The following is a 14,517-nucleotide window of genomic DNA, read 5'->3' as shown; positions in this document are numbered from 1 at the left end:
AAACTGTTGGTTTTTATGGATTTGTGTAATGAACCCTAACTATTGGTGTTTCAGAAGTTATGGTAAGAGAAAATAGCTTTAGTACCATGTAGACTGCTAAGCACATAAAATTGGACATGCAAAGCCAGACATCATTATATTGGCAACAGGAACACTTTAGTTCCTTGTTCTAGAGTTCTGTGAACTCAACCATAGTATTTGATCACTTTATACTTAAATTTACTTTGCCTATTGATAGGTGTATTTGGATTCTATAGAGTTTTACAATAAAATGGTTTTGGAATTCTTGTGTATGTACTGTGCTACTCAGCAATAAATTAATTGGTGAGGCATTTGACATTAGATGCTGTTAATCATAAGTGCAGCAATTAAAAATGAAATTATAAAATTATGATAATTCCTAATAGAACGCGAGTTTTGATCAATTAATGTATAATGTTGTCAATTAGACAGCAATTAAAATGTGTAACCGTTATACTGAAAAAATTACTGCTAACATATGAAATCAAAGAAGGAAAAACCTTTGCTATTCTGAGATGTTTAAGTACTAATTTCTATTTTATGAATCTCGGTGTGTCAAAAACAGGTGAAATAAGTTTATGTTCACACGATAAATGCAATTTTTGTCTGAAATATAGTGAGATGGATTTGGCTTGTTAATTTTGATATCTTATTTTTTTAATCAGGCACGAAAGCACATTTTACAAATCCATACCAGGGATTGGAACCCCAAATTGTCAGATCCTTTCCTAGGAGAACTGGCTGAAAAATGTGTTGGTGAGTGTTTATAATGTTTATAGTTTTACTATAGATGCTTTCTCTTCTGCGTAATACTTTGAAAGTTTGTTAAATGTTAAATAATATTGTGTTTACCTTTCTGAACTTCTTTCAACAACACTTATTTGTAATAACAAAATATGCTTCTGTTCTACTAAAACACAAAATGAGTAGCTAGTAGTCGTTTGAAAATAAAGTCACATTTCCTTTCCGAAACATCATTAGAATAGGGTGCATACTGTCAAAGAGAAGCACATTGAAGTGGGAGTTGGAATCTTTAGGTAGACTCCCCATTAAATTAGTGTATTATAGAAGAGATAAGGAGACTTGGTGCTTTTTTTCTGTCTACTTATGGAGCGAAAAAGCAAAATAAGTACTTCTGTGGGATTTTTTTGTTTTGTTTTTGCTGCCTGGCATGCTCTCCTCTGACAGAAATCAACAAACTAACCAGTCTTTCTAAAGATGAGTTTCCTTCCAAATCACTAGTCCAGAACAACCTCAAAGTGTAGATATAGGCAGGGAGGCAAAAAAGGCACCACAGCATGAATACATTAAAAATACCTTTGGAGCACCCAAAGACCTGCTGTACTGAATGGAGGATGGTTGTTCAAGGTAAACCTGCTGCTTGAAAGCCTATCAGAAATAAACCCTAATATTTTTATAGTGAATTTAACAGAGGAAATGACCCTAAAACACAAACCACAATCTCTTCTTGACAATTTATCGTGCAAAGATACATTCTCTGTCAGTCATCTGCTTGGACGAGCACTGAAGTTCTCAGAGAAAGGACTGTCTCAAATATCTTTGCATTGGAATCCGTCATCAGGGAAATAAGAACTTTAAATTGAACATCAGTCCGTTCAGTCAGCTACAGTACATCCGAATTATCCTCTTCATCCACAGGGACATCTCTCATCGAAGCAGCATCCTCTCCGCTTTTGATGCACAAAGACCTCAACATCTGGTGAGGAGAAAACATAACTATCCAGCCAACTCCAGTTTAAGCTTTGCCGGGTATAAGACAGCATGTGCTGAGCCCGTTTCTTATAGATTCTGCTTGATTTGTGCAAAGACACGGTGCTTAGTGGGAGAGAGGGGAATAAATGGGATAAAACCCACTTGTTTCTTTGAAAATTCACCATATCTTTGTGTTGAGAACACAGTTATGTATTTTAAAATTTCAGAGTGTAGGGGAAGCCTCTTGTAGGTTTGATTAGAAGACATTCATTGTGCTCAGTGCATCTTGCCAGTTCTGTGGTAAAGTCAGCTAATGAAAAGAAATACCCTTTTCTGTGTTCTTTGGCTTTCCTGTTGTCCAGCTATCATGCACTTGATTGTCTCCATTCTGCATTTTGGAATTTAAACATTTCCATACATCCACAATTAAAACCTTGTGACTGCTACAAGGACTTTTTAAAACAGCTGAAGTGAGGCTGGTTTATCTTCTTTGTCTTGATTTTGCCTCATCATTTCTATAAGTGAAACCTGGAGCAACCGATCCTTTAAACAGGCTTTCCATATTCTTTGTGGCCGTTGCAAATTGGACTCATTGGCACTCTTGTCACGTTGATACAGTGTATACTGATTTGCTTTTCCCTCTTGTATGCAGGTTCACTTTAAAAACATAAAAACAATATCTCTCCCCCAAAACTACACCCCCTGTTCCCCAAGTAAAAGCTGCCCAGGCTCGCCAGACTTTTTGCACGTGGTTTGTACCTCTCTCCAGTTCAGCAAGCTTGGCAACACTTCACTACAAGCATATGGATCCTCATGAAGAAAACTGCAGAGATACTTCCCAAGTAAATGACTTTGGGGAAGCAGGTGTATGTGAGACTGAGAACTTCTTTTCTTTAAGATCCAAGGGTGTAATTATAAAGAAATTAGAAGGGAAAAGCCCCAGGACTTGGAAAAAATTAGGCTATTTTCTGAGGGTTGATTTTTGTCCCAGGTGTTATGGATTACATACCTTTTAGGAGATTTCAATGTATGTGAGAATCAGTTCACTTCACTGAATGCGGCCGTGATGTGAAACGAAGTGAAGCAACTTGGGGAGAGCATGGAACTGCTCAGAAGACCACACTGATGGCTTATTAATACCTTCAATAAACACAATTAATTCTGTTTTTTCTCCTTGTTGGAGATGGACCCCAGATACCGAACTTTAAAAGTACTTTCTTATCTCTTGCGCTTACTTCATTGTTCTGAAGGAAAACTCTGTAGGTAGATAGTTACCTATTGACTCCATCTTGTAGGAAACAAAACATATTTTAGCAACTGAAAAAGTGTCAATTCCTCCATCTGTCATCTTGCAGATGAATCTTTTTACAATGTAATAAGGGTTATTTAAATAGGGTTAAATAGAATTCTAAAGAAGCAAACTCATCAAGCTCAAGATGCTTGTTAAAAATATCCTATTCTGTGCTTATTATTGCAGGAGCATTTTGTGATAAAATGGGATCTTGTTAGATTTTTCTTTCCCATCCTAATGTAATGGTGGAGGGGGAAGCCTTTGCATTAGTGTTCATGCTTTTTGCAGCTTATTTTTTTTCAAAAACCATAGTTATTCTTCATTTCTGCCATCATGCCGAGTTGTTTGCTGACTCCCTCTCCTTGCAGTCCACTTGAGGAGTTGTAGGAATTGCACAACGTAAATCAGGTCGGTGGTCAAGATCGTTCATGTGAACGTTCAGTAGCAGCTTATAGGTTTTTGGGGCACATATTAGGCAAAACAAATTTTAGAGAGGACATAATTTCTGCTCAGTAAAGGTGGAACAGTGTGGCTTTAACTTTTCAGGGTGTTCTTTGGAAACCCGTTTGGGAATCCACTTGTTTGCTGTGCTGCTCTTCGGAAGTTGTACTTTGAAATGGTTCAGCAGAGTGTGGTGGTGATGGGTAGAACAAAATCGGCTGCTTGACAAGAATAGTTGTTTTATGCCAGTACATTTTGCCTGCCAAATTGAATATCTGTTGTGAGATGCTTCAAAAATGGAAGCAAATGCACTGAACCTCGGGTTTATATTTTAGTGTCAATTTGGGCAAGAATGAATTCAGTTTATTTACTGCCGGCATGATGCATTTTATTTTACTTTGACAATACTCACGTTTTTCTTCCCTTGATGAGTGTACATTTACTTCTTAGAAATAAAAAGCTCTTTAATGTTTCACAAGATAGAGGATTTTGGCAGTTCTCCTGTCGCTGCAATGGATGTACAGTATGCACAAGAGAGTCCCTCAAAAAGAGACACCAATTATTACTCGTCAAATGTAATCGCTCCTGAGAAATGAAAAGTAGAAATGGAGACTAATTGTATATCTGATCACCTGAGAATTTAATTTTAAAAATAGGCTACAGGCTATTATTTCCTAATTTTGCAATTCTTTGGAGATGTACAAGCGGTGATTAAAATGACTGTTAGAAAGTGATTTTACAGCATTTATTAATAGAAAAATTGGAAAGGATATAGCTCTTGAGCTCTGAGTATTTTGTCACAAAGATCCTATACTAATTTTAAGGTGACAGGCAGTCCGGATGCTGAATATCTCTGGCACATCTTTGATTTAAACTTTGGCTTACTTCCCCCCCCACCCCTCCAATTTTTGTTTGCAGTGGACCAATTTAACTTGAAATGTGATACTTTATATTGACAGAACAAAGCAAAATTTAGAGGAAAGACCTTGGTTTTAATTTCTGTGATGCATGTGTAGCTGTCTGACGGGTTTCACATGGTTGATGGAGTGTGCCTGCATAATTTTGATTGCCTGATAGGGTTTAGTGAAAAAACATAAATATAACCTTAGTGCTGAAAATAATTAGTTGCCTGTTCATTAATACAGTGGATGTATTTGAACATATTTCAAATGTCACGTGTATTTATTTCAAGGTAGCTTGTGAATGTGAATTGCTATGTACTTTTAAAACGAAAGTCACAATGTGTGCTCATCAAATTTACACGATTATGGCTACTGACCTTTTTATAAAATTGGAAAGCTTAGTTTAAAAGTTGCAGAAGGAGTCTGATATTTATGGTGACCTTCTATCTGTTGTATTGTTTGGGTTTTTTTGAATTATTTTCATGTATAGATGAGAAACTCAGGTGGAATTTGAAATCTCAGCCAATTTAAGTCATCTTTATAGCTGAAAAGTTGGTATCTCTTATTATTATCCCTCAAATTTATATATTTGAAAGATGGGGGTGGAAAATTCTCTGTCTTCCCTGTTAATTACTTCCTTTTTTATTTCCCAACACTGTGTATGGAATCAGCTTTGTTCGTTTGAGCTGTATCAGTCTTGTAAAAATGCGTCTGCGAGCAGCACTGGAGGAACATCAGAGGATCAAGGGAGAGAAACGAGGGGGTTTTGGGACTCGGTGCTGCCAAAGGACCGACGCAAAACTAGAGCAGGAAAGGTGCAAATGGTGTAAGGGCTGTTGGGGAGGAGGAAGTCTGGTTAAAAACTGTCAGAGAATAATTTACCTAAAGAATGGATTAATTAGCTTCTATAAACACTTTGTTGCAAACCCGTGAACTTTTACGTGGCAATTCCTCAATGCAACGCATTTTCCTATAGTGACTATAATTCTCTAAAAGGGTTTTCCCACTGGGGTAATATTTTACTTCTTTTTGAAAGATGGAGCTGTGGTGCCACAAAATCCAGTGGCAGGTTAATGTCTCTTGCTGAGAGAGATGGAAAATTTGAAATCTAATTCCTCACCCTTGGGAAAAACCCCAAACCATTAGCACTGCAAAAGACACAGGGGTATTAAGTCTCTTAGTGTTTCATAATTATCAGATCTGCGTTTTTCAGTAATGATGATTAAACAATTATAAGCAGCCACCTCTGGATATTTATGAAGCTAGGCTAAATGAAAATTATAATGCTTTTTAATGTTTTTTCTACACTTTCAGTCATATTAGTAAAATTATGACATTCTAAAAAGTCTGAAATGCTTTCCTTGATAGTAAAAGTTGATGTTTTTCTAGGAGTCCACAGTAGCCTTTTTAAAGATTTCATCTGTTCCATATTCTGCTCATGAAACATTTTTCTTTGTACAGCTCATGTTCTCAGTCTGTAAAAGTCAGTGATGTTCATCCAGCATAAAAAAACTACTTTGCTATTTAAAAAATGTATTAATGTAGAGATATTAAAGTAAAAAAAAAAGGAGGAGAGGGGCTAGCCTGTTAAAATTACATGCGCACTTCAGACAATATTAAGGAAAAAGAAAGCGGGATGGCAGACCTACAACCCTGACTGAAAATAAACTATATATCGCGCTGTTTGTTGAAAACATAAGTCACTTTGACCTCAATGTGGAATTCATTTCTCTCCTATATTTTGAAATACCTGGATGTGATTTCTTGGTACACAACACTGTCCCTGGATTATGACCTGTTAGCAGATGCTTTGTGCACCTCGACAATTAAGCGTTACTGATGGTTTTTAGCTTCAGGCATGTCTGAAATACATGTAGCACAGCAGTGCTGTTTCATGGAAGATATTTGTTGTTTTTGTGTGCACTAGGATACTGTGGAGCTGACATAAAAGCACTTTGCACTGAGGCTGCCTTGATTGCCCTGAGACGACGCTATCCCCAGATTTACGTGAGCAGCCAAAAGCTACAGCTTGATGTTTCTTCAGTAGTTCTCAGTGCGCAGGATTTTTATCATGCAATGCAGAACATTGTGCCTGCTTCCCAGCGTGCCGTGACTTCTTCAGGACATGCGTTATCTCCTGTGATCAGACCACTCTTGGAACGTACCTTCGCTAAGCTGCTTGAGGTTTTACACAAAGTGTTTCCTCACGCTGAATTTAGCCAGGGTGACAAAAGTGAAGGTATGTGCGTTGGGTTTTGTTTTTACTTGTTGCAAATCCTGTTTCAACTTGGAAAAATTTCAGCTGTCTTTCTTGTATTCCTGCCCTTAAACCTCGTGTGTATTTGGCTCAGTGTTATGTTAGAATGTAAGTACAATTTGCTTGGATGTTGCTTTATTATTTTTGCTGATTCCAACTTGCTGTGGAGTTTAATAAACTAACCTATGTAGACCAAGATCCCATAGGTGTGAGTCCTATCTGAACAAAAAGACCCCCAAGTAATTTACATTTTAAATACAAGAAATAATGGAGCATAATCATATGATAGAAAAAAAGAAAAGAGTGAGACACTGTTGCTCATTATGTTAGGACCTGAAATTGGTGCTTGTGTCCTGAGTGTCATTTAGCTGCCCCCAGTCCTTTCCTTGTTGATAGGACAAGGGGTGATGGTTTTAAACTAGAAGAGGGGAGATTCAGGCCAGACACGAGGAAGAAATTTTTTACAATGGGGTGATGAGACACTGGCCCAGGTTGCCCAGAGAGGTGGTGGATGCCCCATCCCTGGAGACATCCCAGGCCAGGCTGGACAGGGCTCTGAGCAACCTGATCTGGGTGAAGATGTCCCTGCTCATGGCAGGGGTGGCACTGGATGAGCTGTGAAGGTCCCTTCCACCCCAAACTATTCTATGATCCTATGACAGCTCAGAAGCCGGTTGCAGCGGAATGCTGTGGGGAGATTGCAGCTCAGCAGGTGAGACCGTTGTCAGCTGAGATACCTGAGCCCAGGTTATGGTCGTCTGCTGGTAATCATAGAATTGTGGAAGCATTTCAGTTAGAAGAGACTCTCAGGATCATAACTTAAGTCTGACACTAAACCATGTCCCTAAGAACCTCGTCTAAATGCCTTTTAAACACCTTCAGGGATGGTGACTCCACCGGTTCTGTGGGCAGCCTGTTCCAATGTCTGACCACCCTTTCCATGAAGACTTTTTTCTTAATATCCAGTCTGAATCTCCCTCGACGCAACCTGAGGCCATTTCCTCTTGTCCTATCACTTGTTACTCAGGAGAAGAGACCAACCCCCTCCATGCTACACCCTCCTTTCAGGCAGTTGCAGACTGTGATAAGGTCTCCCCTCAGCCTCCTTTTCTCCAGGATAAACAGCCCCAGTTCCCTCGGCTGCTCCTCATGAGACTTGTGCTCCATAACTTGTGGTTGTGGAGAAGCTCCTGAGGCTTCCCTCCTTGAACTGACCTGATGCAGTCCTGGTCCTCTGAGTTGATTCTGCTGGCTTAGCAAGTGGAGAACCATTTGCCGTTTTGTCAAGTAGGTTTTTGCCAAATTAGTGAGTAAAATCAACTCACTAAGGGGTCAGATGTGTGCCAGAACCCCCGTGCAATGGGAGCAATGTGAGTGCATTGAGGAAATGGGGAATAAGAAGGAATGCAACTGACTGTGTTGATTGGCAATGAGTCAATAGGTGCTGGGTTTTTTTACCCAGCTGTTCTCTGAGACTTATTTTAATAGTTAGCCTGGCCATTTATTGCAAGTTAAATGTTGAACGAGATATCTTGGTTTTGATACCTGCTTGTTCTGGCGTACTGTTTTCTACTGTTCTTATCTGGGATCACCCTCAACCCCCTAACTTTGTAAATAGTACTGGTGGTTCTGTGTGATTTACTTGAAAACAGCCCAGTCGTAAAGCAGATCTGTGACAGCAGTGGCGTTTTTTCATTCCTACTCCAGAGCACGTTTTCAGGCAGCAGCCCAGGCAGCTTAAGCTGATCCTCGTGCTGGCTGCTGCGGTTCCTCCAGCCCAGCTGTGCATTTTTGCTTTATCCCTTGCACTTATTTAGTACGTCAGGCCCTTCGTTAAACCATTTTAGCCAGAAAACTCATCCAAAAATGATCTGTTTTTGTCGGGTTAGTTTTCTGCTGACTGTGGGAGAGCTGGAGGTTTTAATGAGTGTTGGAGTTGGCACGAGATGGGGCCTGGGATTGTGTGGTGGTGGGTTGGGGTGCAGATGCGGTTAGAGTCCCTTGGCTGTATTAGGCCCTCAGTTATTTAAGTCTCCCTATATACTATTAACCTGTTGGTAATGCCAAATTTGAAGTTTGTTGCTGTTGTCGAAGAACTGAGTTGAGTGTCCCTGTCTTTGTAAAGTTGTAGTTCAGAACATTTTATTTCGTTAAATTCAGAGAATCACGGAACAGCTGAGGTTGGAAGGGACCTCTGGAGATCATCCAGTCCAACCCACCTGCTAAAGCAGGTTCACCAGAGCAGATCACACAGGAAGGTGTCCAGGGGGGTTTGAATGTGTCCAGAGAAGGAGACTCCACAACCTCTCTGGGCAGCCTGTTCCAGGGTTCTTCTTTACATTCCCATTTATTTCTTTCATTATTGCTAACAAAGTCAGTTTGGATGCATTCATTGATTTAAATAGTAATTTTATTAGATAACTCTACTGCAGTGGCCGCTTTTTGATGTTTGTAGGCAGTTGATTTTTGAAGATACAAGAACTAAGGTTTCTTTTGAAGTTTCCTCTGTACCTTAGTTTTTCTTCTTGCCCCCTTAAGCCCAAGAAAATATTGAATAATAAACTTAACCTCTGTTAAAAACAGCAAAATCTACTCTCACATGCAATGATTTTTAAATGTAAATATAGGTTACACACTAGAGCCTCAGTTTTTCTTGAATTCACAGCCAGTTATGTGGCAGATGCTTACTGGTGTGCTTACAGTCTGCAGATCTCGTTTTCTGCATGTGTTTGCAGTGTGTTAATGATTCCTGTGTTTTGTAAGCAGTGGCTCAGATGCTCAAGCATCCACCCCCTCTATGGGGAACCTGGGTCAGCGTTTCACCACCCTCAGTGTAAAAAACCTCTTTCTCGTGTCTGGCCTGAATCTCCCCTCCTTTAGTTTAAAACCATCACCCCTTGTCCTGTTGTAACAGGCCCTGCTAAAAAGTGTGTCCCCATCTTACGGACCCCTTTTAAGCACTGAAAGGCCACAATAAGGTCTCTCTGGAGCCTTCTCTTCTCCAGGCTGAACAACCCCAACTCTCTCAGTCTGTCCTCCCAGCAGAGCTGTTCCAGTCTCAGATCATTTCTGTGGCTCCTCTGGCCCCTCTCCAACAGGTCCATGTGTGTCCTGTGCTGAGGGCTCCAGAGCTGGACACAGAACTGCAGGTGGGGTCTCACCAGAGTGGAGCAGAGGGGCAGAATCACCTCCCTCCACCTGCTGGACACGCTGCTGGTGATGCAGCCCAGGATACAACTGACCTTCTGGGCTGCAAGTGCCCATTGCTGGCTCATGTCCAATCTTTCATCCACCAGCACCCCCAAGTCCTTCTCAGCAGGGCTGCTCTCAGTCCCTTCATCTCCAGCCTGTACTGATACTGCGGGTTGTCCTGACCCAGCAGCCATTTTTCTAAGTGGCGGTGGGCTCCTGTTGGGCTGTCTGGTGGTTGCCCTGAGCAGCTGTGACTCCGGCTGCTCTCACCAGTGCTGCCCATACATCATAGAACGTTTTGTCCCTCAGGAGACCTGGCCCTGCGCTGCTTTTACTGTACAGCCGAGTGGCTGTGACCGTTTTCATCCCATCCTTGCAGACTGATTTCTCTGTGGGCATGAGTGGCTTGCTTAGGGTAGCATCAACTAAACTCCCTTCCTGGGGCAAATAAAGATCTTGCAGCAGGTTTTTTTTTTTTCCATTATCAAATCACAGCAGTCTACTCTGAATCCCGTTGCAGCTCTGGTAGCTAATTTAGCTGTATCTGATTTTCAACCATCAGTTGGTTATTTTGGTTCAGTGCCATATTTGTGTTTTTTGCAGTTGTTTGTCCCTGCAGTCTCTTAACATTATTTTAGCGTTCTGTTTTTGAAGGTCCCTATAGAACATACTTCAGTTCATTATGCTACTATATTAGCAAAATAATTAAAATAGGTTAAGGTATAGTACATGAACACGAAATGAATTGTACAGATTTGGATAAAAAGTAATTTGGTATTCTTTAGTAGTTTATCAGAGGGCAGAAAACAAACTTCATAAACATACATTGTCTAGGTAGTCATGCTGAGAATAATTGTGGAAGAAGTGTACCTGTAAAAATTTGGGCACTTAGCACAAATACATGAGTGCAACATTCTGTGTAGTCTGAGGGATTACAGATTTTATAATTTTATCCTTGAAAAACCTCTAGCTGTGAAATAAAGCCAAAGGAAGCGTTTCATAACAAGTTAAACATTTGTCGTATTTGTGAAGTTGTTCTGCTTGATGGTTTAAAAAAATAAATTGTAATTATGATTAGATTTCTCCAATATTTAATTTGTTTTGGTTTTTGAAGTAACAAGTACTTGTTATTCTGTATTCTGATGTTTAGACAATTTTAACTCATTTTTTCTACATTTGAAAACGTGTTATAATTTACATGGAAATTGTTATGTCTTGTTTGTTGTGCATGTACTTAGGAGTGATAAGGTTCTAATTAATATGTTTCTTGGAACAGATGTACCAAGTCTAATATTAGATGATAGTGAAGATGAGAACGCTTCATCAATTTTTGAGACGAGCTGTCCCTCAGGATCACCAAAGAAACAGTCATCAGCTGCTATACATAAACCCTACCTTCATTTTACAATGTGAGTGTTTCTCCAAATGCATATAACCAAATAGATAAAAGTGTTCAGTTCTCACATTGGGACAGGTAACAAAGATGATCTTTTGCTTTGTGATGGCAATAGTGTTCTGTAATAGAAACCTGAGAGTGTGCAGACAAGAATTGTGGATGGTCCTTGGAAACACCACATCCTGGATATAGTACTCAGAAATATTTTGGAACAAACAAGTGTAGCTTTGAAGTAAGGATGTTAACAACAGTTCTAACGGTAAATCTAACAAGCCTTTTAGATTTGAAAGTTTAAGAACTAGGAAGAGAAGTGTGTAGGAATATTTTGGAGGGATTGTTTGCTTTTTCTTGGTCTAAAGTATTCCTGAGCTTCAGTGTATGCGGCTTTTTGGATGCATTATATATTTAGTGCATTCAGCATTTCTAACATCTTGTTTCCGTTGTTTTTCATGGAAAGTTTTGGGAAAATGGGACTTTCAAAAGTGTGGAATTTGGCTGAGTCTTTTCTGCATGAACTGGACTGGCTACAGTAATTAACAAAATAACTATCATTTCTTTGTTCTGTATTAAGAATAGTTTTAGGGTACTTTATGTGATGAGTTCTGCAAGGAGTTTGCTGAATGAAGAAAATGAAGTTAGGAAAGCCGTTCAGTAGTAGTACTGTTTAGTAGAGCCATCTTGTGGAAAGCTACTTAAATTTTTGTGCTGAAAAGCCATGCCAGGACAGCATTTAGGGAACATTAAGCTAAAACGTAAGGATTTAAGTTTGAGTACTTGGAGGTACATAGTCAAATATTTTAATGCTGAATTTAAACTTCAGTTATGAGGGTGGGAGGAGGAACCCAAAACCAAAACAACCATATACATCTGTGGGGATATGTGTCTAAATGAAAGGAATTCAAAGAGTATGTTGATTTTTGTAAAGTGTGTAAGCCTCTCTTCATCTATCTTTTTGAGTAATTGTATTGCTATCTATATGTGCGACCAGCAGAACTGAAATCCAAAGATCAGCAACGTTCATAGCTGTTAAAAAATATTTCACCTAAAATAAAACCAACCAGTCTTGTTTCACTGCCCGAGCTGATTGATGTGCAGGTGAAAGTGCCTTAATGAGAGAAAATGCAAGTTAATTGAAAAACTTTCTCATTTCAAAATGAATTTTCTTTAAATGGAAAAGGATTTTAATGGGAAAAACTAACGCTTCTCTCTTCACATCTTGGTTGTCGCCTAAACAGGGAAAAACCCCACAAAACAAACATAAAAGCTCAAAAATCCTTGTATGGGGTCATTGGGATTTATTCTCAACAGCAAAAAAAAAACCCAAAAATAAGTTTGCCTTTGTAGTTTTTCATTTAGAATCTTCTCTCTGGAAATCTGCTGAATAAAGTATATCGATACACTAGAATTGAATGTTTTGATGATTTTATTAAATCCTAGTTCATGCCGTATTTCTTAAAGTATTGAAATGTTAGGTGGTTCTTGGCACCTTGGGTAGCACTTCAAGGGACGAGTGGCTTGGCCTGGGGTTCCTGGGGCTGCTGAAAAGATGCTTTAGTAGTTAGGACTGAACTGGACATGATTAAATAGATGGACTTCCAGCAAAGGTCTTTTTGTATGGTCAAGGAATTGATCTTGAATAAACAGGTTATAATAAAAATTTTGATGAATTTAATATGTGCGTTGCCTTGCACACATGAGTTTGAATCACTCATCACTCTCTAGTACTACCTGAAGGGCAGTTCTAGCCAGGTGGGGATTGATCTCTTCTCCCAGGCAGTCAGCAATAGGACAAGGGGGCTTGGGCTTCAACTCTGCCAGGGGAAATTGAGGCTGGAGATTAGAAAGCAATTCTTTGCAGAGAGAGTGGTCAAGCATTGGAATGGCTGCCCAGGGAGGTGCTGGACTCACCGGCCCTGGAGGTTTTGAAACTGAGACTGGACATGGCACTTAGTGCCATGATCTGGTCAATGGACTGGAGTTGGACCAAGGGTTGGACTTGATGATCTCTGAGGGCTTTTCCAACCCAGTCGATTCTGTGTGAGTTAAATAGTTGCAAAATCATAGAACAAAGCTTGAGCTGTTGAGACGTGGAGTAGTGTTGAGGTCGCTGAATTTTTTTAGGCCATTACCTGTTTCAGAAAGTCTTTTGGTTTCTAAAATATTATATATATCCATCCAATGTTAAGATATGCCTGTTAATTGTATTTTGTAACTGTTATTCTGTCACAGGTCAGCTTATCACCAGCCAACCTCGTACAGACCAAGGTTACTGCTCTCTGGAGAGAGAGGTTCGGGTCAGACTTCGCACCTCGCTCCAGCGCTATTGCACACTCTGGAAAAATTCTCTGTACACAGGCTAGATCTGCCAGCACTTTATTCAGTCAGTGCCAAAACGCCTGAAGAATCATGTGCACAGGTGACTTTTCGGTTTCTCTTGTAACGAGTTAATTCTGTAATTCCGGCACAGTTTAGTTGCATCAATATAAAGGCAGCTAAATGGAATGCTATTTATAAGCCAGATTTTCATAGGCTCTTTCTATTTTCATGTTTGAAAGAAAGGGATGTCTAGAAGGTCATGGAGTTCTTTCTGCTGCCTGTGAAAGTAATTACATTTTTAACTACCCCCTCAGTCACATTTGGTATTTGGTTCCTGATATTCATTTTATTAGCTCGTGTATGAATTGATGTGCTGTGATTCTAGGTTCAATCACTTAGTTTTAAATATTTTAGATTTCAGAACAGTTTGTGGTGGACTCTGCATGAATTGCAAACCTGTTTAATTTTGGTATTGATTTTTCAGTCTTAACAAGTTTTAAAAACATATATGATGAGTAGTTGTTTTGTAGTCTCCCCAGCACATTGATGTAAGATAATTGAATGATACAGGTAGCAGTCACAAGCGCTTGTTTAAAAAGCTTTTATCATTAGATAATTGTATTTTACTGGAATATTTGTATATAAAATACCACAAATGTGAGTAGTTTCCTATTCCACAAGAATTTTGTTACTCACAAATGATAACAATTAGTTTCTCCATTTAAATACCATTGTTTCTTTTAATTAGATCTTTCGTGAAGCTCGAAGAACAGTACCAAGTATTGTTTACATGCCTCATATTGGTGATTGGTGGGAAGCTGTCAGTGAAACTGTGAGAGCTACTTTTCTAACTTTGCTGCAAGATATACCATCTTTCTCCCCTATATTTCTACTGTCTACCTCCGAGTCCATGTATAGTGAATTGCCTGAAGAGGTAAGTTTATTGTAGAAGAAGGGGTTGTTAGGGAGCTTTGTGCTCTTCAAAACG

At 39.4% G+C, this 14,517-nt stretch overlaps 1 protein-coding gene across 2 annotated transcripts in view; it reads left to right on the top strand.

Moving 5' to 3' along the window:
• ATAD2B (ATPase family AAA domain containing 2B) overlaps positions 1 to 14,517 on the top strand; it is an 88,445-nt gene that overhangs the window by 37,940 nt on the left and 35,988 nt on the right. For both annotated transcript variants that reach the window (XM_065834729.2, XM_065834727.2), the window contains exons 15-19: positions 687 to 777; positions 6,296 to 6,607; positions 11,094 to 11,226; positions 13,443 to 13,629; positions 14,278 to 14,463. In XM_065834729.2, the coding sequence (XP_065690801.2) occupies positions 687 to 777; positions 6,296 to 6,607; positions 11,094 to 11,226; positions 13,443 to 13,629; positions 14,278 to 14,463 (909 nt within the window). The remainder of the gene's footprint in view (positions 1 to 686; positions 778 to 6,295; positions 6,608 to 11,093; positions 11,227 to 13,442; positions 13,630 to 14,277; positions 14,464 to 14,517) is intronic.

This window comes from Patagioenas fasciata, chromosome 3, assembly GCF_037038585.1.
Source record: "Patagioenas fasciata isolate bPatFas1 chromosome 3, bPatFas1.hap1, whole genome shotgun sequence".
Lineage (NCBI taxonomy): Eukaryota > Metazoa > Chordata > Aves > Columbiformes > Columbidae > Patagioenas > Patagioenas fasciata.
Note: the sequence above shows the minus strand (reverse complement) of the source record. Positions and strands in the feature narration are given on the sequence as shown.